The sequence below is a fragment of the Cloeon dipterum genome, chromosome 1 (genome assembly GCF_949628265.1).
Source record: "Cloeon dipterum chromosome 1, ieCloDipt1.1, whole genome shotgun sequence".
Taxonomy (NCBI): Eukaryota; Metazoa; Arthropoda; class Insecta; order Ephemeroptera; family Baetidae; genus Cloeon; species Cloeon dipterum.
In genome coordinates, this window is record NC_088786.1 from 32037965 (window position 1) to 32059750 (window position 21786).

The 21786-nt window shown below is 39.5% G+C and overlaps 6 protein-coding genes across 14 annotated transcripts in view; 1 reads left to right on the forward strand and 5 right to left on the reverse strand.

Moving 5' to 3' along the window:
• The window catches only part of Neto (Neuropilin and tolloid-like), a 59086-nt gene extending 52213 nt beyond the window's left edge, over positions 1–6873 (reverse strand). For all 8 annotated transcript variants that reach the window (XR_010575509.1, XR_010575507.1, XM_065494414.1 and 5 more), the window contains exon 1: positions 6612–6873. Coding sequence is in view for 6 of the 8 variants with exons in the window: in XM_065494414.1 (XP_065350486.1) it covers positions 6612–6666 (55 nt within the window). In the remaining 2 variants the exon portion in view is untranslated. The remainder of the gene's footprint in view (positions 1–6611) is intronic.
• Positions 6874–10266: 3393 nt separating this feature from the next.
• On the reverse strand, positions 10267–13102 carry lolal (lola like). Its single transcript, XM_065478274.1, has 4 exons — positions 12960–13102; positions 12089–12295; positions 11823–12017; positions 10267–11032 (listed from the first exon to the last, which is right to left on the reverse strand). Exons 2-3 carry the CDS (start codon positions 12275–12277, stop codon positions 11823–11825), a joined length of 384 nt encoding a protein of 127 aa, XP_065334346.1. The 5' UTR covers positions 12278–12295; positions 12960–13102; the 3' UTR covers positions 10267–11032.
• Positions 13103–13174: 72 nt separating this feature from the next.
• Positions 13175–14995, forward strand: Vha13 (V-type proton ATPase subunit Vha13). The gene is made up of 4 exons (XM_065478286.1): positions 13175–13368; positions 13827–13927; positions 14412–14510; positions 14568–14995. Exons 1-4 carry the CDS (start codon positions 13287–13289, stop codon positions 14634–14636), a joined length of 351 nt encoding a protein of 116 aa, XP_065334358.1. The 5' UTR covers positions 13175–13286; the 3' UTR covers positions 14637–14995.
• A 138-nt stretch (positions 14996–15133) lies between these two features.
• IFT52 (intraflagellar transport 52) lies at positions 15134–17387 on the reverse strand. Of its 2 annotated transcripts, none has more exons than XM_065478249.1 (7): positions 17130–17387; positions 16930–17048; positions 16655–16872; positions 16464–16593; positions 16131–16410; positions 15829–16071; positions 15134–15771 (listed from the first exon to the last, which is right to left on the reverse strand). In XM_065478249.1, the coding sequence occupies exons 1-7, from the start codon at positions 17157–17159 to the stop codon at positions 15496–15498; spliced, it is 1296 nt and encodes a 431-aa protein (XP_065334321.1). In that variant the 5' UTR covers positions 17160–17387; the 3' UTR covers positions 15134–15495. The 2 variants fall into 2 exon arrangements, with proteins under 2 accessions (XP_065334321.1, XP_065334311.1); XM_065478239.1 differs by having other exon boundaries at positions 16131–16413.
• Positions 17388–17523: 136 nt separating this feature from the next.
• Gmppa (GDP-mannose pyrophosphorylase A) lies at positions 17524–20026 on the reverse strand. Its single transcript, XM_065478262.1, has 7 exons — positions 19938–20026; positions 19447–19547; positions 19140–19338; positions 18699–19082; positions 18163–18445; positions 17831–18095; positions 17524–17714 (listed from the first exon to the last, which is right to left on the reverse strand). The coding sequence occupies exons 2-7, from the start codon at positions 19484–19486 to the stop codon at positions 17614–17616; spliced, it is 1272 nt and encodes a 423-aa protein (XP_065334334.1). The 5' UTR covers positions 19487–19547; positions 19938–20026; the 3' UTR covers positions 17524–17613.
• Positions 20027–20356: 330 nt separating this feature from the next.
• On the reverse strand, positions 20357–21524 carry robl (roadblock). Its single transcript, XM_065483214.1, has 4 exons — positions 21367–21524; positions 21069–21147; positions 20844–21011; positions 20357–20781 (listed from the first exon to the last, which is right to left on the reverse strand). The coding sequence occupies exons 1-4, from the start codon at positions 21367–21369 to the stop codon at positions 20738–20740; spliced, it is 294 nt and encodes a 97-aa protein (XP_065339286.1). The 5' UTR covers positions 21370–21524; the 3' UTR covers positions 20357–20737.
• Between the last annotated feature and the right edge of the window lie 262 nt (positions 21525–21786).

The window sequence follows — 21786 nt, forward strand, 5'->3', positions numbered from 1 at the left end:
TTCAAGAGATTTATTCTTGTCATATCGGAGCATCTCCTGTTTGCGATTAATAAAGGAACGGATAATCCGCAGGTCCTTCTATTGTGAGCGTTACGGGCTCGAGAGTGCCGTGTTTTTTCTGCAAACAGACAGATCGACGAAATTCCTCGATAATCCGGAACGGCTGGTCCGCAATAATCGTCATCTTGCTTTTTTCTTGCAATTTATCTAGTTATTTTTAGGATAAATTTTATTTGTGACAATCGAAAACTGCAAAAGTCTCGTCACGGCATTGAACTGCAAAAAACATTTATTTGTTATCATGTGATCACAGCGTTCACAGAAATAATATTTGCACAGGATTGGAATTCGAATAAAATCTTTCATAATTTACTCGATTGAGCCATTGAATGGAACTGCTGCCTCATTTTTTAAGCTACTACTGTGAAGTTTGTCTTGGTTGTTTGTCTATTTTTTATTTTGCCTCTTTCCTATCCTTGTCGTTATTTTTTCCGTTTTTACCTTATCGTGGTTGCTAGCTAAATAAATAACGCACAAGCCGATAATCCGGTTTGCTGTGCTGTAAAAAAGGTTATTCAGGCATTCATGACATATTTTTCTCCTTTCAATAAAATGCGTGCAAATACCGACTTTTTTATTGATGCATTCTCAAGCGGTGATCAATATAGTCTTGAGTTTATCTCGGGCTAACTTTTTTATATCTTTTGTTACAATTAGGATGGAGTAGAGGGAGCAAAGCCTCATATATCTCATATAATACCATATAATATCATAAAGTGGATTCTGCTATCATCACGGAGAACGCACTTTGAGAATCGTGTTTGAGTTGCTGTTGAGAGATACAGGTCATCTCGACTTTTCGCTTTTCTCATTTCACATGAGCAGTAGCGAAACTTTTTAATGAGTCCGTTCATCGTTTACGGCGCAGACGATTTTCAGCTTAATCTTCTTAAGCGAGAGTGGAAGTGGCTCTGGTTCTGGCGCCGACACAGCATCCAATCCACTATGAGCCATTGCAAAGCCGGGCGCTAACTTGTTGATTGAAAATTTCAACTAGAGCAGGAAAAGACGGCGGAGGTGCTATACACAGCATAACAGATTCAAACTTTGTCGGCAAATATACGGCGTCAGCGTGAAAAAGTTTTTTATCGGCGCCGAGGAGAAGACCGACGTGGTCTAAAATAATGTACAAAGAGGGCGGAAAGAGAAGAAAGACGGCAGCGGTGGCGTATGCGTCGGTGGAGGCTCAATAATCTCTCGGGAGCGAAACGAGAGAGCCACTGGCAACACTCATTCTCCGCGCGCCGCAAAAAGCACACGCCGCTGGATGGGAAGAACTCACGGGATTTTCAAACCAATCAAACACACATTACCCGCTGAAACGAGGAGATGAGAGGCACGCAAGCTCTGTCAGCTTGGACCGTTTTTTCCTCTTTTGACGGAAAAGACGGAAGTTCAACATCATTTCTCTAGGCACTCGACACGAGACACAGAATGAAGCGCTCGAAGATAAGAAAAACGGTTGGATCATCAAGTTACATAGATGTTGTTGTGAATGAATAATTTATTTTAAGTGCAATGTACATACAAGAATAAATATAGGCGTTCACAATTATATTTATCATTGGTGGCTTTATACTGTATAACGTTCCGTTATTTTTACCACGGTACAAAATATGGTAAAATGCAATTAGCAAATCAAGTTGAAAAATAGAGCCATTCGTCACAGTGGCGTGACACTGTTTGTTTTTACAAATTAAAAAATGGGAGCCATGGTAGGCGCGTCGTTTTTTAAAAAAGTTCTGGTGACAAAAAATTCAGGATCTATTTGGGACATTTTAAAAAGCTGGTTCTGAACGAATTTAATATAATTTTCTGTGCAAGAAGGATAATTTTTTGAGTAGATCATCAAAGAAGAAGCCCGAGTCAGCCAGCATTCCGTAAATTTAGACAGAAATCTGAATATTGCTGATTATAATTTTTTAAAATATTTAAATAAAGTTAAGAATCAAATTTTAGAGTGAACGACGTTTCCCGTTCATAACCTCAGCTTATAAAATCCACTAGACAAGTACATTGAATGTATTCTCAATTCTCAAGCTCAAAGGTTGGCTCGTGTCTTCGGCAAAAGTTTATTGATTTTAGAGGAGAATTTTAATGCACAAATACATATGTACGTTTCAATTCATTTTGATAATATTTATTCATTATACAGTTGATTATATTATTAAAAATGGTTATTAATATTTGTCAGTGGGTTAAACGCAATTATTATAACTTCAAAACAATATATTATGTCTTTCGTAACTTTTATAAATCACATATAAAATATTATTTCAAGTCAAAAAATTCTCTCTCAGAAGCTATTTTAACCACTTTCAAGAAGTCAACGAAATCGAACTATATTTTTCACAGCCAGTAGAAGTTGACAGTAATTTCAAGGAATATTCATTGCAGAGATTTGCACTTCTATATTGATGGACAAATAGATCAGTTTTTTTAACTGTCAATTTTCCCTTCCACTTCCAAAGAAGCACTTGACAACCTATTTATTACAGTCAGAAATTTTTTCCTTTCGCCTTTTCATTTTTTAAACTAACTTTCCAAGTTTAAAACTCACAAAAAAATTTCAAATTAATTAATTTAAACTGAAAATTAAGTGTGATCGTTGAAAATTTTATGAAGATTTAATTTTACTCAAAATCAAGAGGGAAGAAAGAAGCAGACTTCTTTGGGCAAAGCAAGTATAAACTTCTTCACACTCCGGCCCGGGCTTATCTATGCAGGCGTGAATCGCAAAGGGTGCTCAGCCGCAGCCGCTCGCCGTTTTCAACAAGTAAGGAGAGCTGGCTGGTTGCAAAAAGTGGGCTCGTGTATTAAGGGCACGGACGCGGCGTTTAATAAAATTCTATTACAACTCCTTCGCTCGCCGCTATATTGCTGGCTAGAGCGTGACACGATATTGAGCACATGTATGAATAATAAAACGGGCGCATTATCCCCAGCTTTCGAGGAGCATTGTTATTATTCCACTCGACAGAATCATCTTCTATTTATTCGCGCATGATGAGTTGTGTGGCGCGGCGCTCGTTTGCACTCCGTAATTGCACACGAGGCCCGATGCGACCGACCGCACTTGCTCAACAAACAAATTGAGCAAATTGCTGCAAACCGTGTCAGTCGGTGCCTCCGAGGGAATCTTTGCTTTGCCTTGCTTTGATTCGCCTCCCTTGTGAAACAACGCTCGTCTGCCGGGACTCGAACGGCAACGTCAAGCCAACTCCTAGTGACCCTGCTCCGAGTTGACGTGATAATTAGATTTGGGAATTCCAGTTGATTATTGGCTCTTTAAGTTGTTTGATAAAAATTTTATGAACTTTTTTTTAGAAAGCAATTAAAAATTGCTAAAGCTTAAACAGAATTGATTAATTAATTTTAATTTTAGATGAATTAAATAGAAAGTAGCAATACTCTAGAGAAATATCGAGGAAATAGAAAAAATTAACGGGGATGTTTAAATTCCACTTTTACCCGCAAGGGAATTTACGGATCGTAAGCCTTTGGCCAGCAGCGTAATTTTAAGATGTTGAATAGGAAAATTGAATCTCATGTTGGAATAAGATATTTTTCCAAGATTTTCCAGGAAAATAAAATATTATTCAAACGTTTAATGAAGAATTAGAGGATTTTAATTAGTCTCTCGCATTTTCCATTAAACATTTGGATAATATTTCAATTTCAGGCCGTAAAATCATAGAAAAATATCTCATTCCATATTGAGACTTTATTTTCCTATTGAATATAATTAAAACCAGGCTTCATCCTCGTTGTCAATAAAAGAGAAATTCGTTTTCTTTATTCCTCGACCAGTTTTTTATTTTCCTAGTTAATATCTTAAAAAAGGGAGATATTGACTCGAAAATATTTGTTTATACTTCAAATTAATTTTTTTATTTATATAAATTTTCTGGATGACGCTGAGCTGGTATCACCGAATTTCCCCGAAAACAGAGTAATTTAGTTTGAAATAAATCCATCATAACTAATGTGTGCTGCCTAACGTTCATCATGTAAGTCTCAAAGAAGCTGGGAATTTAGAAAGGCCTGCGGCTGCGACGAAGCGTTCCTTTGAGTGCTACCAGAATGTTAATTAGTTCGCTTTGATTCTGAAGAAAATAAATGTTGAAACTCTTTGTGCTTTCCCTGTAACACATGCTTTGACGAATCTAATCTGCGTTCCAAATTCACAATTCGAGGGATTTTCATAGTAAGATTAAATACGCGCTCGGCGTCACACTTGCTCTTCATGCATGACCTTTCAAACTGAAAGAATTTGAAGGCTCCTCATCTCCTCTCTGATTCATCAGAAGGTGCGAGAATTCTCTTTTCCGAGTTATGCAACGCGGTGTGCACGTCTGCCTGGCGCGTTGCATGGCCCGTCGTTCGGCAGGCGCGCATCCGCGACACGCAATGTCAATGTCGTTTTGAGAGAGGCACTTTGGCCCATTCGGCTTCTCTGATAACTAATTATCGACGCGTAACGATGCAATCAACTGCTAATTGAGCTAATTAGTCGGTGCGCTCGAGAATGTACGTGTACATTCGCACGTATTAACAAATGAAGCGGGTGGGCCTGGCGGCGTGGGCGGTTCGATTTAATTAACGGCATCCATGCACGCTGGCTGCTTTTCAGTCTCGCGTGCACGAGAGTTTCCACGCGCCGTACGCAGCAGAAATTATTTGATATACCGGTCGTCTCGGGACGTTATTTGTGAATCGTGTTGTGAGCGTTTCAATCAGCCGGTTGCAATTACAAAGTGACGGCCGGTCGGCAATTGATTTGTTGGGTTTATCGAAAGAGTGATCTGATTAATTGACAGCTGTGTACGATTCGAGGCCGGAATTGATTGGTGCTGCATGTAAATGATGTTGATAAAAGCTGTGTTCCACACTACAGCCGTCGGAATCGCACCGTTCAACTCAATTTCGTCAGCGGGAAACATGTTAAATGCGATCAGAAATGAAAGGGGCTGCCATAATTTGAATAAAATTGCTGCCGCTTGGTTTATCCTCTCAATTTAGAGTTTTCATCGGATTAACCTGTTTAGAGCTATTGAAATTGACGATTGTATCATCACTTGATCAAGGGAGTATATTTACACTAGGGCTAAAATGTTACAAATATTGTCATAGTAACACTGTTTTATTTTTTTCTATTTTTTAGAATTTTTATAAAACAAGTTCTGTCTTTTTAGAATGTTTTTCCTTGCTATTAGACAGTTTCTGAGCCGATTTAGAAGGTTTTTGAGATATTGTTTAAACCTCGTTGACATATATGTTTTTCCGCAAAAACTAAAGCATTGTACTGAAAAAGGTTACAAAATGTCATGCATGAACTTGAACGTTTGAACGTTTGGCTTTTTTTAATACTTTTACCAATACCACGAAAACGAAGGAGAAAATGTTTCATATTGGGAATGTGTGTGGATTTGAACATGTACAAAAATTACAGCATTTTTCATTGCTGGAATTTAACTGGCTAAAAATTCCACTAAATATGAAACCATGATAAAAATTTCCTAACATGAAGCCCAAATTATTTGCACTTCTCCGTAGAACATTAGCCTATAAAGACGGGTTTAGACTGTTTTTAGAAGCATTTCAAACTAGTTTAGATGATTTTGGTAGTTTTAAGTCTGGTTAAAATATCTTATTGTGTAATTTGTACTCATTTGATGGCCCCGGACCGATTGGAAGCTCACAAAATAGTCGATCGTCTCAATTTTAAAGCCCTTAATTATTAAATTGAGGTTCAATGGATTATTTTAAGTTCGAAATTTTTGGAAAATGTAACTGCTACGCTGATTTAAAATATAAATCAAATGTTATACAGCAATCTTCAGTTTTTGACCGCAACTAGATGATTAATCATTTTTGTCTGTTTGTTTGAAAAACTCAGTTTCAAGACATCATTTTCATATCGGAGTTCGACCGTCTTTTAAAGACATTTTATCAGTTGTCACAAACAGGGCTCAGAAAAAATCACAAGTTAACTGACAAGTAAAAAAGTTTCGATTTCCAACCGATCCGGAAATAAATCGCTTATCAAAGGTAGTGAAACCACTCTGGCCGATCCAACGATTTAACTTCATCTTTTCGAAAGGGTCGGAATCATAGAAACATGATTTTTCGGAACGACGCGTAATTGTTGCGTTAAATTGCGTTTAAGGTACATTTAAGCGGGCGGCACCTCTTCAAGCGCCTCATTCATTCTAATTTTGCCGCATGCACGTACATGTGTGCACGGCGGCGGCGGCGGTGGCGGCGACGGCAGCGGCTCTCCAAACAAAAATAATCGCGAACGGGCCGCGGCGGCGAGCGTGTGCCGCGCGCGTCCCACTCGGTGTCAACGCGCGCGCGACTTGCTCGTTGGAAGCGAAACAAAAAGCACCGGCTGGCCAAGTTTGTATCAATAAGAGCCAATTCCGAGTCACGTGGCGGCCGAAATGCCAGCCGGCAGCTAGCTGAGTCTTATTTGCGGCGGATGGGCCTTGACCTCCCTTTTCGTCTCGGCGGCAGCGGCTGTCAATTAAGAGGGAAAACTAACTCACCGAACGCTTGGCCGCCAACCAGACGAAAAATGGGCTTCTCAGTTTCGCCGGACATGGACGCGGCCGGGAGCCTCGAGGCGTACGACACTGTCCCAAGGGGCACGCGTTGCGTGCATCAGCACACCGGCCGGCCGGGAACCGTACGTCGACCACACAACGATGTGCAGAAAGGGTGCTTGCTTTCGGCTGCTGCTGCTGCTGCTGCGCGACCACCGCTCGCTCGCTCGCTCTCTCGCTCGCCCGCTCGCCACCTACTGAACTAAACTGCGAGAGCGCCGCCGAACCGCTCTCTGGTGTCTCCCATCATCATCGCGGTGCCAAATTTACTCAGCACCACCCTTGATCTTAGGGAGGCTGCGCAGCACACGCGGAATCTCATCACCGCCGGCTGGCTGCCGGCTGCCGACCAGCCGACTCATTCCGCCTGCTCTCGCTGCCTTGGCTGTGTTGCTTCTTCCTCGCCATCAGTTTCTTTTCAGCCAGACACTCGACTGACCATTCCCGCACACCGATGTCACTTTTAGCGGACGCCAAAAAGGGTCGCTAGAAATGTTTTTTCTATCTCTTCTCCTGCTGGATTGAGGCGTGATTTTTTGAGTGATTTGGACGGACGTCTGTTTGACTTACTTCATGATTGGTTCAAAATCATACGAGTTGCCCGGCTATTCATACCAGCAGATCTTCAGCGTAATACTATTTTAGCATTGGGAATTTTAATTCGAGTTTTAATCTCTGCATACGGCAAACAAATAAAATATCTTTACGAATTTAAAAAAAGACAAATCAAGATGAGGCCTGTGCGGCCGAAACAGCAGCTGTAAAGTATGATACTTATAAATTCTATTTTTTTAATATTTCAAATTTTGTAGACACACATTCCCTGTTGTTTTCTCATGGAAATCCCCGCTGTAATGTCAATTTTACAATTTACTTTTACTGGCCAAAAAGGAAACACAATTTTATAGCTGAAAGATAATTGTAAATTTAAAAAATATGTATTCCAACTTCGGCTGAGTTTTTTCACAAACATAAAAAAGGGACAAAATTGGTTTTGAAATCTCATTAAAGCAGCAATATTCCCAGAAAACAAATTTGTTGCCAACCGCACTGTATAATTAGGAAAAAATCACTTTTAAAAAAAAATAAAATCCTTTTTGTCATTAATTAGAAACAAAAAATCCCTTTTAAAGGGATTTCATCATTCACAAGTCTTTAAGCAGGACAATTTTGGAAAAATTGGATTTATCCTCTTTGTTAGTATGTTGGGACTTTAAGGATTTTATTTTCCTCCACTTGTTTCGGATCCTACTGGCGCCAATGTTCATGGCGGATGTACTTCGTCTGAAATGGGTTATTTGGAATTTTTACGAACTGTTGATGAGGCCTGTGGAACCGAAATAGCGAGCTGTTATACATTAAGAAAACGTATTTAATATTATCTAACAAAAATTCTGTCTTAGCTCCTCCCATCCTAAATAAGATCAGTGCAGAGAATAATAGCTATTTCGGAAATTTGTGTGTTCTAATTTGTATTATCATAAAGCAATTAATTCTTTGAAATTGAAAAATATAAATGTTATGGTATTATCAGGTTTGTTGTTGTGTCTTTTAAAATTCAGTGAAAATCCTCAGAAACTCAGCTCTTTGCTGCGTATTGCGTACGCATCAACATTGAATCACTCTTTACCAGCTTGACAAATCTCGCAGGTATTTAAAATAAGATAAAGATGGCGAGATAGAGAGGTAGATTAATATTCTGTTTTTGGTGATTGGTATGGAGTGACGCGAAAGGTGATTCGGCTGAAATTGGAGTCGACGGAGCAGCACGTCTGGGCTCTTTTGCTGCTCGATTTATAATCGAGTGCAGGCTCTGCCGCTCAGCTCACTCGGCAGGCGGCTGAGCAGGCAAGCGGGCTTAATTCGCACAGGAGCGTCCAACGCCCCAGCATACATAGTAATTAACGCCGCGCGCGGCGCGGCTCCGGCAATCGATGCCGCCAGCAGAGCGATTATGATTTCCTCGCATGCATATTTTTATTTCGCTCCGCAGCGAGAAACAGCCGTTTCAGATTGTTATTAATGACGCCGCGGCCGCGAGACGCTGATTGATACTCATTCCGTTCGGCGCCGTGCCCTCGCGCCGACCGCTGCATATTTTTTTTTTATTCGAAGAAAGAATGTCTCACTCGCTACCGCCGACGCGTTTTGTAAATTGAATTTTGCTAACTGCGTCGCTGACATCTTTTTTAGAGGGACGCATTTTTCATGCGCCCCCTCTGACTGCGGGCAGAGTTCGGAGAAGAATCAAACCGCAATTTATCTTCAATGATGTCTTTTCCTGCTGTTTTGCCATTCAAATTTTCGAGCCCGCCTCCTCTTCTGCTGCTGAAACGACAATCTGAACAGGAAGATATTTATGCACATGCCAGGAATCGGAATAACATCTCTCTCTTTTCAATTGATTCACAACAGCAATTTTTCTTTAAAAAAGTTCCGAGCATTGCGCGCCGCACTCTTTTGCATGAAAAAAATTGTAAAAAAAGTAATTTAAAGTTTTTTAATTTTGATTTCAACAAAAAATGGAGCTATACATGACGTGGAAGTTGAGCTCAGATATTTCCATAGCATTTACTCGAACCAATCAGGAACCAATAAGCCAATTTCCCTACAAATCTAAAAATTAGGGACTTTCCAGAGAGTCTACTCTTGAAATAGCATCACGATTGGATGAAAACTGGCTTTACAATTCGATTTTGAAACATATATTCCGTGTTAATAAATCTCATAAGGATTTTTTAACCTTGTTTGCTTTTTATCCCTGTCTGAGGACCGGGAAGGGCGCGCACTGTGCTAGCATATATGTATATATGAATGCTAAAACCCGGCTTCCAATAACACCGCGAACGGATAACATGGGCGCACCAGGCCGCACTGAAGAGCCACTTGCCTCCGCACCGAGGACTTTTTAAAACGCTAGACATTCGTCCCGTGTTGCCAAATCACGCATGCTGGAAAGGTGCAAACCAGCAAGAATAGCGAGAAAAACCAACCTTCAGAACCCATAACAAGCAAATTCAGTTGAATCATAAAATACCCTGGTGGTATCTCTTAACTCGTTAATTTTACATGATTTAAAAATCATTTCGCCAAAACCAAATCATTGAATCATATAAATTTCCTTATAGAAAAATTGGAATCACTAAATTAACTAATTTAGCAAATTAAGTATGGAACAATTTATTCCCTTTAAATTTCAAGACCTTTTTTGCATTCGTGACAATCTAATGGTCAAATATATTCTATTCTGGACAGAAACGTATGATTATTTGAAATTTCATAACTTGAGTTAAAGGGTTAAGATCGAATTATTGATATATACTTAAAAAATAATATCAGGGAAACCACAATTATTATAGATGAAATTTGCAATTCTTTATCTAACAATTAGTGGCAAAAACATTTTACACAGTAACTTAATGTTATCCATTTTAACAATTTTGAAATGTATTCTCTAAAACATTATAATTCGTCTGATTTTCCCTTTAAATTGGGGGAAATGAGCTAAGTAATTTGAATGAGGAAATCTAATCGCAATTCTCATTTAGTATAGGGGCGTGCAGAAAATGTGGATTTGTAGGTTTGCAATTTCTTTGAAATGGTTTCACCCAACTATGTCTCAATGCAAGCTTTCAATGCCTAGGATAATCCTGTGGAGCCGACTTTGTGATTAAAAACCATCACATATTATGCATTATTCAGCTTGAAAGCAACCGTTTTAGTCATCTATCTCCTAGAGAAAAACAGTTGATCAAAAATTGCAAAAACTCGAGGTCTGTGAACTCAAAGTGTTTTACTCACATTAAATGAAAATTCTGTTTATTGATTGATGCACGTGTTGTTTGAATGTGAACTAAAATTCCTCATTATTTGCAGGTACAATTTGTCGAAGTCGCGAGAGCTGGTGCTCACTCACGTTCGAATTGCATGATCTGCGGGAGAAAATGAACCGACCGCAAAGGTGGCTTGTCGTAAGCGTGTAACCAAAAGCACATTCACTACAGTAGATGAGGAGAACTCGGAGTACTTAATATTAACATACAAGATAGTACAGTTCGATCAATTATAATAGCAATAAATATCGGTCCAGCAGATTAACCATCGTCAAGCAGATTGATGTTTGGGCACGGAATACGGAAATGTTTGTGTGTATGTGGTTGCTGTCATTTCACTTGCTGGATGGTCGGTGGAACGGAGCATTGGTTTGGTGTGTGAGCCTCCGGCCGCAACTAGCAAAGAAGACGCGTGTTGGATGGCAGGTCACGATTTTTCTTGTCTGCACAAATGCGGCCAGATCTGGATTACTTGCTGCTGCTGCTGCTTCTGCCTTTGAAAACTCTTTGACCAACAATGACACCTAACATCTGTAACGATATTTAAGCAGAGATTGCGTTTATTAGGGGCTATTATGAAATATAAATTAAAAGAAAACTTCATCAAGATAAACAGCTTTTCAAGACCAATTAACAGGTTTTCAACTTAAACTGTCCATATTTTCGCCAGAGAATAAATTAATACAGAAGTAAAATATTTTCTGGCCTTAAATTATACTGCTCAACTCTACTTAGGGTTCTAAACACATTATTTTTTGAGAGGAAAGAGAATTTAAGAAGGTAAATGTTGCAAATATTTTCTCCAATTTTGTTCTTTAAATATAAATAATTTTTGCTGCTGCTGAACAGCTGCTTGAGATGGACAAAAAAACTATTTAGACAAAAATCAATAAAAAATTACTGACATATCCTAATAAATTGTGGGTTTGATAAGATTTTGAACACTAGTAGGATTTCAGAGAGCCAATCAATCAATTAATCTCACCAACAAATTGCATACTTTTTTAAACTTCCAAAGATAGAAAGAATTGCCGAATAAATTCAATCACTGAACTTGATTCACATCATACCAGGCTACACAAATTCAATAAATTCACTACCATGTAAATCCTTCCCTAGTGACGAAATAGTAAGTAGGAAACTGCAACTTGAATCCACAAATATATTTCAGGGATATCATAATAATCTTTTTTTGTGAGATTCCACAGTAAATTATCATTAGTATGTTTTATTCTAGCCCTCCAATAAGGACTTAACAACATTTTTACTCCATCCTGAGTCTAATTTTCATTTGAACATAACGATCACATAGCCAAATTACCTAATGTTCCCTCTTAATCGATTGGGGCGCCTCAGCCAGTCCTTTCACTTTCAACCGCTCGGCTGTCTTCAAGAAGGCGGGCAGCTGATCCTGGGAAACATTCACCTCCCCAGCGTACATGAACTCTAGGATTGCCTGCAGGTGGGAAAATGGCACATCTTTGAGGATGATGATCGGGTGCTTTGAAGGATTTTCCTGCACAAACAAAAGCCAGCTTAAGTTAGCAACCGCGAGTCCATCCGTGCGGGCGAACAAAGCCAGCTCACCTCAAGTAACGACTTGAAGTAGGGACTACAAGCTGAAAGGACCATTTTGTGCGCTTTGCAGGTTTGGCCGTCGCAGGCCAGCGTCACGTCTGTGAAGCTCTTCTCGTCACGCAGGTGCTTGAAAGATGAGACCATGTTTGACTGGAAGTCGTTCCATTTCAGGAAAAATTGCTGCTGTTCTGCCGCCATTTCAGTGTTTTGTAGTTTCTGAAATTCAGAGATGCGCGTTAATAAAATGCAGTAAAAAAATCAATAGCAGCAAAGCAAGTACGCAATAGGAGGAAAATTTTTAACCTAAATATACCAAATTTATATAATATAATGAATAATACTGTTTTTTTCTGAGGATAATGACCTAACATGATTGCTAGCTTGCATAATTGGAATAAAATTTCAACCAAAAGAAATTACTGCGCAATAATAAGAATAAAAAAGTTTTTCTTGTAAAGCAAATGCATTTAAATTTTTAAGCCTGATGTACAGCATTCATTTTGCCACTAACACGGATCACAAAGGAGGGCATTAGACGAAACTCTGTTTTTTGTAAATTACAGTTATGATAGCAGTTAAAATGCACGGCGAACTAATTGCAATAATTCGCAACTTTCGCACGCGGGCCTCTGCGAGAATCAGTCACGCATTTCTTCGAAAAAACCACGGAATTGGCCTCATAGCAGACCGGCGGTAAATATTCCGGTCCAATTAAGCGACTGGCGCACAAACAATCAATCAGACATAAATAAAATGGTAATAAGATGGCCGCAAATTCGATATTCAGCAGTGTTTTGGAAAATCTCCAAGACGGACTTTGAACTCGTGGCCGCCGTTTCGGACGCCAAACAGATTGAAAAGCGCTTTCAGCCGTGCATACCTGATCGATCGCTAGGGTTTATAGTCGAAAAGCAAAATGTCACGCGGCCTCGGCAAGCCAAAACAACATGAAAAGACCGAAATTCACTCTCTTGTTTTCTTGCTAGCTTCCTAGTTGGTCAGGCTGCCAGGCTGGAGAGAAGACGCGGCCTTTGGCGTCATGAGAGACCTCTGGCGGCCGTGCCGTCACTTAGCGAGACATGTGATTCGATCGATAACACCCAAGTCACACACACACACACCTACCTGGGCCCATTAACTACGCTAGCTCGGTCCGTCGATCCTTGGAGAAGTCTTTTCATTCAGAAACATTTAATATCTGCTGAAAATGGCCAGCCAAACTCAGGGCATCCAGCAGCTGCTGGCAGCTGAGAAAAGGGCCGCCGAGAAGGTGTCTGAGGCAAGGAAGAGTGAGTATTGTCTGATTGAAAATTCCGAGCCGATGCTCGGTCAAGTCATTTCCATATGTTCGGAGCCAGACAAGGGAATTTTCCAGTTTTGCAATTTTAGCTTCGGCTGTCTCGTTAAGCTATGGTAATTTCACTTAGCACTTCTAAATTTGGTTGTAAAATAAGATTTTTCTTAATAAAAAATTATAAGACCTAATTAACAATTCCAAATAAGTGATCTAATTTTCTTCTGAAAATATTTTTTAAGAACCTATCTATTTTCATTTTTTTTAAATAGTCTGGAATTTTCATGAAAATATTGCTTCATTAGGTGGATTTTAACCTTGTTCAGGTACTGAGTTTTAATTTTTCCAACTTTAAAATTATTGAATATTTAAAAATGAATTCCAAGATATTAAAGATTGTTCTCACAATGGAAGGCGCATCTAAAACTAAATTATCTGTTCTATTGTCTCCAGGGAAAGCTCGCAGGTTGAAGCAGGCCAAGGAAGAAGCCCAGGAAGAAATTGAGAAGTACAGGCAGGAACGGGAGAGCCAGTTCAAGGAATTTGAGACCAAGGTCATTATTTAATTATCAAATTTAGATCCAATATGAAGTTACTTGCACCACTCTTTTAGAAGCAACTTTTTCAAATCATCCCTTCATATCTCTGTTGAGCTAGCTTAATTAACTAAAATTACTTCAGAGATTCAAATAGTACTTAAAAAGGAACAAATTCGCACTATTTGTGCACAGATTCACTTAGTTAAAGAAAAGAGAAACTATTATCCTTGGCTTAATGTGTTGTTAGTCGTTATCAGTTTAAAATAATCAGTATTTTCATGGGAGTGAAAATAGATAAATTCTGGTTTCTCACAAACCATAAAGACAAAAATTAGTTTTGTATTTCAAATTCTCATAATATAATTATGGTTTTGGAGCATTGCATTACTCACGCTGAATCAAATCCATGGCTATTTTTTAATGTATCACACTTTTTATTAAAAATATATTACCATAAAACATGGACGGAGTGTTGTCACAATTTGTTTTCAAATTACAGCACATGGGTTCCCGTGAAGATGTTGCTGCCAGAATTGATGCTGACACAAAGATCAAAATTGAAGAGATGAACCGAGCTGTAAAAATGCAGAAAAGCGCTGTAAGTATTTGTCTTATTGAGAATTGCAGACGGAGACTAAATTTTGTTTGGAAATAGGTCGTCGAACATCTGCTTAGCTTGGTTTATGATATCAAGCCAGAGGTCCACAAGAACTTCCAAAAATAAGCAAAACATCTTGTTGACTCCCGAACATGCGCCAGTGGTTTCATAAATTGGTAAATTCATCCATTTCACATTCCATAATTAGAATTTTGGCTGGGATTTTCGATTAATGAAATTTTCTGGTGCGAATAACCATGTTTAAATGTTAATATCTGTAGTCTGTAGCGAAATGGTCGCGTTCTGATGTTAATAAGATGTATCATGAAAAATATATCAACTGTTAATTAGCATGTTGCGCAAGAAATGGCGAATTTTGGGTTAGTGAACTGTAAATATGTGAAAACCATCTTCCTGAGTATTGTTTCCCCTCATTTCTTATGTTCAACAGAAATGCACAATAAATTTTTCGGTCAAAATTAAAATCATCTTTGGTTGAAAAGTAAACACGGACGGAAAGTAGTGCGTAAAACATAGAGTGCGCAAAGGGACACTTAGTGCCAAAGTTTGTGCGAAAGTGCAGAGTGAGGATTTTTTTAGCTAGGTGCAGATTTTGTGCTCAAGTGCATTCACACAGTGCATGATGCACTTACCACAAGAATTGCGCGGGGCGTGAATTTGTTAAAATTGTTGAGGGCCCGTGTGATTTTGCAAATTTGACTCGGCAGCTGCGGCAGAGCCCCGACACCACCGACGTCTTTGCTTAGCAACTCAAAGACGACGGATGTTGTCGAGAAGTGCCGTCAACTGATTCTCTCCTATATGATGTTATATAAAATTGCTGTCTAAATAAGTGGAAGTCGTGCCGCAACACGTGACAAAGATTCCCGTAACCAGAAAAATACAGCTTTTTGAGTGCTCTTTAATTTGCCTTTTTTGAGGGGGGGGGGGGGCGTGCGATTGGAAATAGTACCTTTTGTTCGGCTTAGAAAATATCCAGCGGCGTTTGTCCTTGCTTCTTGAACGAGGCAATCTGCAGAGCCATTGAGTAGAGCATTTCTTTTTCGCTTTTTTGACTTATTGAGTTGCCAGCGTTCATGCCGAGGATTTCGTACGCGCTGGAGATGAAGTAGGCCAAGTCGCTGTCTCCGCACTTGTTCGCAACCTGCGCGATTCTCGCCGCTTCTGAGCTAAACGCCTCGTCCAAGTCGTAAAGCTCCAAAGGCGGCACTGACAGTTCGCGAAAGGTTGGAGGAAAAACCTGAAATTTTTGAAAGTTTCATCAAATTTCCTGCTAATTTTTTTTACAAAAACTCACCGAAGGTTGCAACGCGGGTAGTGGAGTTTCAAACTCTGGCATGATCAGTTTAAGCTGCTCGTATTTTACTCCCAAGAGCTCATACGAGTTTTTCGCCTCCAAAAAGTGATTCGTGTTGATGGAAGTGAGGCTGAAGTCGAAAAGGTCCATGTAGGAGGCGGGAATGTCTTGAGGAGCGTTTAGAGACACTTTCAAATTTTCTGCAAGCCGCGCCGTGTCTGGTACCATGTAATAGTCTGATACCTTTAAAAAAGATAAAATATTAAAATTGGAAATTATTCAAGTTGTAGTCAAAGTGTTACCTCAATATCATCAGCATCCATGTAGCTGATATCAATCGAGTCGGTGCACAGAAAGGTAAAAAGCACGTCTTTGAACTTCCCGTTGTCCTCCTTGTCCAGATACGCGTCTGAGAACATGTGTCCGGATCCGACCACTGCAATTTTACCAACGCCTTGCTTATGGTACAAGGCACAAAGTGGTCTGCAAGATGGAAAGCATAGGTGTCCTGAAGAGAGAATGGGCACAGCAGGCTTCGCCACATTCAGAGTGGCGCCATAAGGGTAGACGAGATTAAAGGCGCTGCTAAAAATTCAAAATCTCATTAGAGAAAAGAGAAAATTTAAAAATTATACCGAGCAGCCTTCTTCCCACTTGATGAAGTGTGTGGCAAAGCTCCAATTAAGGTTGGATTCGAGATTGCGTTTGGGAGGTGGCACTCTTTTGGGTGGAAGTATTTGTAGTAATGGGTGCGAATCACGGAATCTGCGAAAGTAAATTGCTTTTTAATCTCGCTGCGGTCCGGGTGAGCTGGCCTGAGTAATACCATTATTGATCATGATGCCATATTCTTCGAGCAGGAAATTGATATTTGTAGAGTATTGATTTTCTCCGCCGTCGCCCAGCATCACTAGCAGGCTTCCGCCTCCGTCTACGTACTTTTTTAGGCAGTCCAGCTCGCTCTGGTTGAATTTCTCCCTCGGCGCGGCCAGAATAAAAACCCGAGCTGATTTTAACGCCTCGTCGCAAATCTCCTCCTTATTTCTGCGGATGGGAAATTCGTGTGATCCCCGCGGCAAATTTATGGAATAAAAAATTTACATTTCCACGGGGAGCACAGTGCCGAGCTGGCCGTGCAGGCTCCTGTACTGATCGAGCACGCGGAACTGCTCGCTTTTTGTCTCGTCAAAAAGAATAGAGGTCATCGCACCCTGAGATACCTGCAATTGACGACGGACAGAACGGGTGCACACATGAGCTATAAATAGAATCGGCTTGGGGCTGCTTCACGGGCGAGTTACCTGTTCCTCTGCCTCGGCTTTCGGAGTCATTCTGCGCCAGGAACCACTCACAGGAACGGCGCCGAGATTCGCATTTTGCGGGGAGAAGGTTCACGAAGCGAGCGCCGCGGCCTAAAGACCTTTTCCAAATGACTTGAACCCAAAAGAAGGGAAAATCGTTATTTTCCAAGGTGCTCCCGCTATCGAGATGGAAGCAACCCTCTGGATATTGACCCGATTCAGGTGCGGCGGGCGAGGGGTGCGCGCACCGTTGCTAGGTAACCGCGGGGCGCAAGGCAACCGAGTGTGCAGCCCCCCGCCGCCACCGCTGGTGCAAATTTAATACGAGTCAGTGGTGCCACTTTATCGAATTATGTGTCACGCTCCACAGCGTCAGTATAACAAACAGCATTAATATTCTTGATAATCACTCGCATTTTTTATTTAATAACAACCATTGAAAATAAAGCTCTTGTAAAACACAACACACAAGGATTGCACAGCATTATAAAATTATTTCATTTTTGAAGCTTCTGGTCAGCTCTTTGTATGGCAGCACTATGGAATTGAGAAGAATGACTTCTGCAGGAACAGACACGTTGCAACCTGAAACAAAAACATTAATTTCTTTTAAAGAAATATCATTTTAAAAATATAACGACGATTTGTGTTTTTAGTTTCTGAATACAAATTTATTTTTTAAGTGATTATTAACTGCTCACCTAATATAGAAATGGAAGGGTTGAGTCTTCCATCGGCATTGAAAAGCGGCACATTATCCATTTTGGCGAAAGGCTTGTTAGGGTTGGGATCACATGGCGTGCCCTCGACCCTTGCCCAGGCGCCAACAGTGCAGCTCTTGCCGACGATGCTTTGGAGAATGACACTATGGTCCTCAATGTGCACACCCTCCAGCAAAATAGACTCTCGAATCCTGGCACCAGGTCCAACCACTACGTTGGGTCCAATGCTCACATTTGGTCCAAGCTGAAATCAACATTTTTTTTTAATTTTCTCCTCCAAAGACTGATCTATACAGTTGATCTATACTGACCACAGCTGTGGGGTGAACAGAAGCTGTCGGATGGACGTAGACGTCGCCAATGACATTGGGTTGGTCGCCTTGCATGAGGCGCTCAGCGTGGCCTTGCTTCCTGTACAGCTGCAGGTAGTGTCTGTTGGCGTAGATCGCAGAGCCTGCCGTCTTCAGCTGAGACCACCACCTGGTCGTGGTGTAGACAAACGCACGACCTGTGCCCGCCAAAGGCATCAAAATATCCTGCTCCAGCTGGATGGCCTCCTTACCGGCAACCCCATTGCCGTTTTCATGACCCTCACTAAAAATATTTTTAAGTGTTGGACCACCAAAGAAAGTTTTTTTTCCAAAGAAAACGCTAGTTAAAAATTTAAAAATAATAACTTGAAACCAGCAACTGTCTGAATCTTGTTGGGCCATGCCCTTTTAGCAGTAGGCAAATCTCTGCCAAATAATACTACCCTTAATTTATTATTTCCCAGAACCTCATAAAAATAAAATTATTTTCTTCTCATCAAATTCCCCTAAATGCTCTATTTAAGTGTTAACTGTACCTGTAGTATTGTTCCTGTTTCTTTGTAAAAGCTGCAGCGATGATTTGGAAAATGGCGATCGAACATACGTAGGCACCACAATTGATTAGCGGAGAGACGAACGTGGAAGGCTTTTCCACGTAATGCGTTATGGAGTTGGTTGTTTTATCTTCAACGATGCATCCGTAGATGAGGGACTGCTGCCTTGTGGCCTCAGTCGCCATCACTGTGATCAGGGCACTGCTTTCTCTGGCCTTGTGCGCTTCGACCATGTCCGTCAAGGGGAAATCGGCGCAGACATCGCCGTTTAAGACAATAAACGCCTCAGGATTCCCGCAACGAATTTGGTCTCTGAAGTGGTAGATTCCACCAGCAGTGCCGAGAGCGGTGTACTCCTGCAGATACCTGATTTTTTTTAAAAAAAAATAGTATTTTTTCGTTTTTGATTATTTTGCTGCTAACCGAATGTTGATTTTGTATTCCTGAGTCATATCGTTGATGAATTGTGCGAGTTCTGATACGGGGTAGTAGCCCAAAATAATTATTTCTTTGAGGTTCTCCACTTTTACGCAGGCCTCAATGTGGTGCTGGATCATTGGTAGACCAGCCACAGGAAATAATGGCTTTGGTGTGTCCAAAGAAAGTGGCCGGAATCTGGTCCCTATGGTTGAGAAATGCGTAATTTATTAAAATTTAAATCCAACAAATTAATTAATTTAATTAAACAATTAAAATTTCTAAATAATGCAAATGTTTTTACGTCATTTACCTTTTTGAGGGCCACCAATCAGTATCACTGCTTTCAGCATGGGTGATTATTGTTGTTTTTCCTTTCCAAAAGACTCTTCTCGTTGCAGTGTCTGTTATGAGCTGACAAAGGTAAAAAATATGAGAATAATATAAAATAATATTTATTTTTTTTATCAATTTTGCTTTTCTAGTTAAAAATTTAACCAAACTCCTATTTTTTTATACCTTTGAAAACGTTCATATATATAATATTGCGAATACAATAGATTCAACTACATACATAGTGAATATAATGAGAATAGACAGAAAGTAATTTGTCTAATTTAATACAAATATAATTAAACTGCAGCAATCAAATCCCACATTGCAGTTTATACACTTTTTGGAGTTTAAAAATAATTTATTACGAAAGAGATGCAGGCAAATAAAAAACATTAATATTTGAGAATATCAGCTGGAATATTAAATGTAAATGACTTTACTTTGAAGAAAATCTACTTGAATACCTACGTTGTAATGAAATTCGGCCAGTTTAGTTGACGTCAAAGCAATGTTTTGACTGTGATTACTACTACGTGGAACGCCCACTGTTGGCTGACTAATGCACACTTCCCCCACTACAACAGCTGATTCCTTCCTCCAGTAAAAAATAGGGTTGTCTGATGTCTGCTTTGCAATAATTCCCATCATATTAAAATTTTGCAGATTGTTGGGATTGGGGGTTGAATTAATTGTAAGAGCAATGAACGGAATAATAATTATAATAAATTGGTCTCCAACACTTAAATGAGAGCTTAAAATAAAGTTATAAAAGACAAAAAGCTAGTATTTTTCTGCCGAGACTTATTTCATCACACAATCAATTGAAAAGCCACAAATTTGATATGAAAACGAGGATGATGATTAGCACAACAATATAAACATTCGTATTAATGTAATTACTTAAATATTTTATTATTTGATTGAAGAAATTTCATAATACAAAGGATAATATCAATAATGTTACATGTAAGAGAATGAAACTTTCAGCCAAATACTATAATTCAGAAATTAGTAATGATTTATATTGAAAACGAATAAACTATCTAGTGAAGTATAAATAATATTATAGCGTCTTGGTGCAATAAAAATCGCGCATAGCCCGGTAACAACCAAACATGATTTTCCTTGTTGTAATAAAAGTGAAACAATCAATTCGACAATGAAAATTTAGGTGTTTGTTGAGCTGTGCGCAATTCTTACGGCACCAAGAAAATAGGTCTGAACAGACAGCAGCTGTTGTGAATCTTGTTGAAATTCAGCAGTTTTCTTCAGTCAGATGGGTTCTGAATGACAATCAAGATGTAATCCTTATCTGCAAATAGCATGAAAATAAGAAAAATAATGATATATTTACGGTTTGCGAGCTTGCATTACCAGGGGCTAACATGATTTCATGCTTCTTAGTCCTGACTCTTAGGAATGTAAGGTCATTTGTTGGATCCAAATCTCGAACGACGCTTCTCGCCTTATCGGCCAACTGACTCACAAGACCAGCATACTGAACAGTTGATGTGTTGTCCATGGTAGTCTTAATAGGAATACCTTAAAGAATTGCAAAATTACAATATCGACCGTTATTTTAAGGTTAACAGGCTGCACCTTCGGAGTTCACCACAATTGTGCCGAATACGCCCTTGTGCGACTGAATCCTTTTGAGAGTTTCTTCCACTTCAGCAGCCTGTATAAATTTTAATGAACATAATATATTATAAATAAGACATTTCTTTGGATAGCAAAAATCAGGAAATTTTCAAAAAGGAAATGGCTAAAAAAATAGAAGCAAATAGATAGACATGAAAAGACACTGCGCGTTAGGTTTTTAGATTTAATTTATTTTTTACGATTAAAAAATTTAGATAATTCCAAGAGTAATAATATATTTATGATTATTTCATACCATTGTTGGTAGTCTTTGTCCAGAGAGTACACAAAAATCTAAGATAGTGCTGTAGAAAGAATTTCAGGTCTTTACAGACGTGTCTTCGTTTGTTTATGTTGTACAACACAACTCCTAGATACGGCTCCGTCCTATGTTCCTATTTATTTGGTATGCAACCAGACATCCAGAGAGATCTAGTACCAACCTATGTTATCGATCAAGTTTTATAATTTTTAATTTGAGTATATAAAATACCTGTGCAAAACACTGCTTTTGTGTAAAAATTTATTTTAAGATTTATCGATGCTTTTGAAAATTAATATATTTTGAGTTAAACTATTATCACAGATTCAATGAAAGTTTGTTTGGTTGGCATTTAGTCCAACAGGCTAGGAGGTTTGCACGAGAAAAGGGCGTTTGCGATTTGCCCACCGCTCT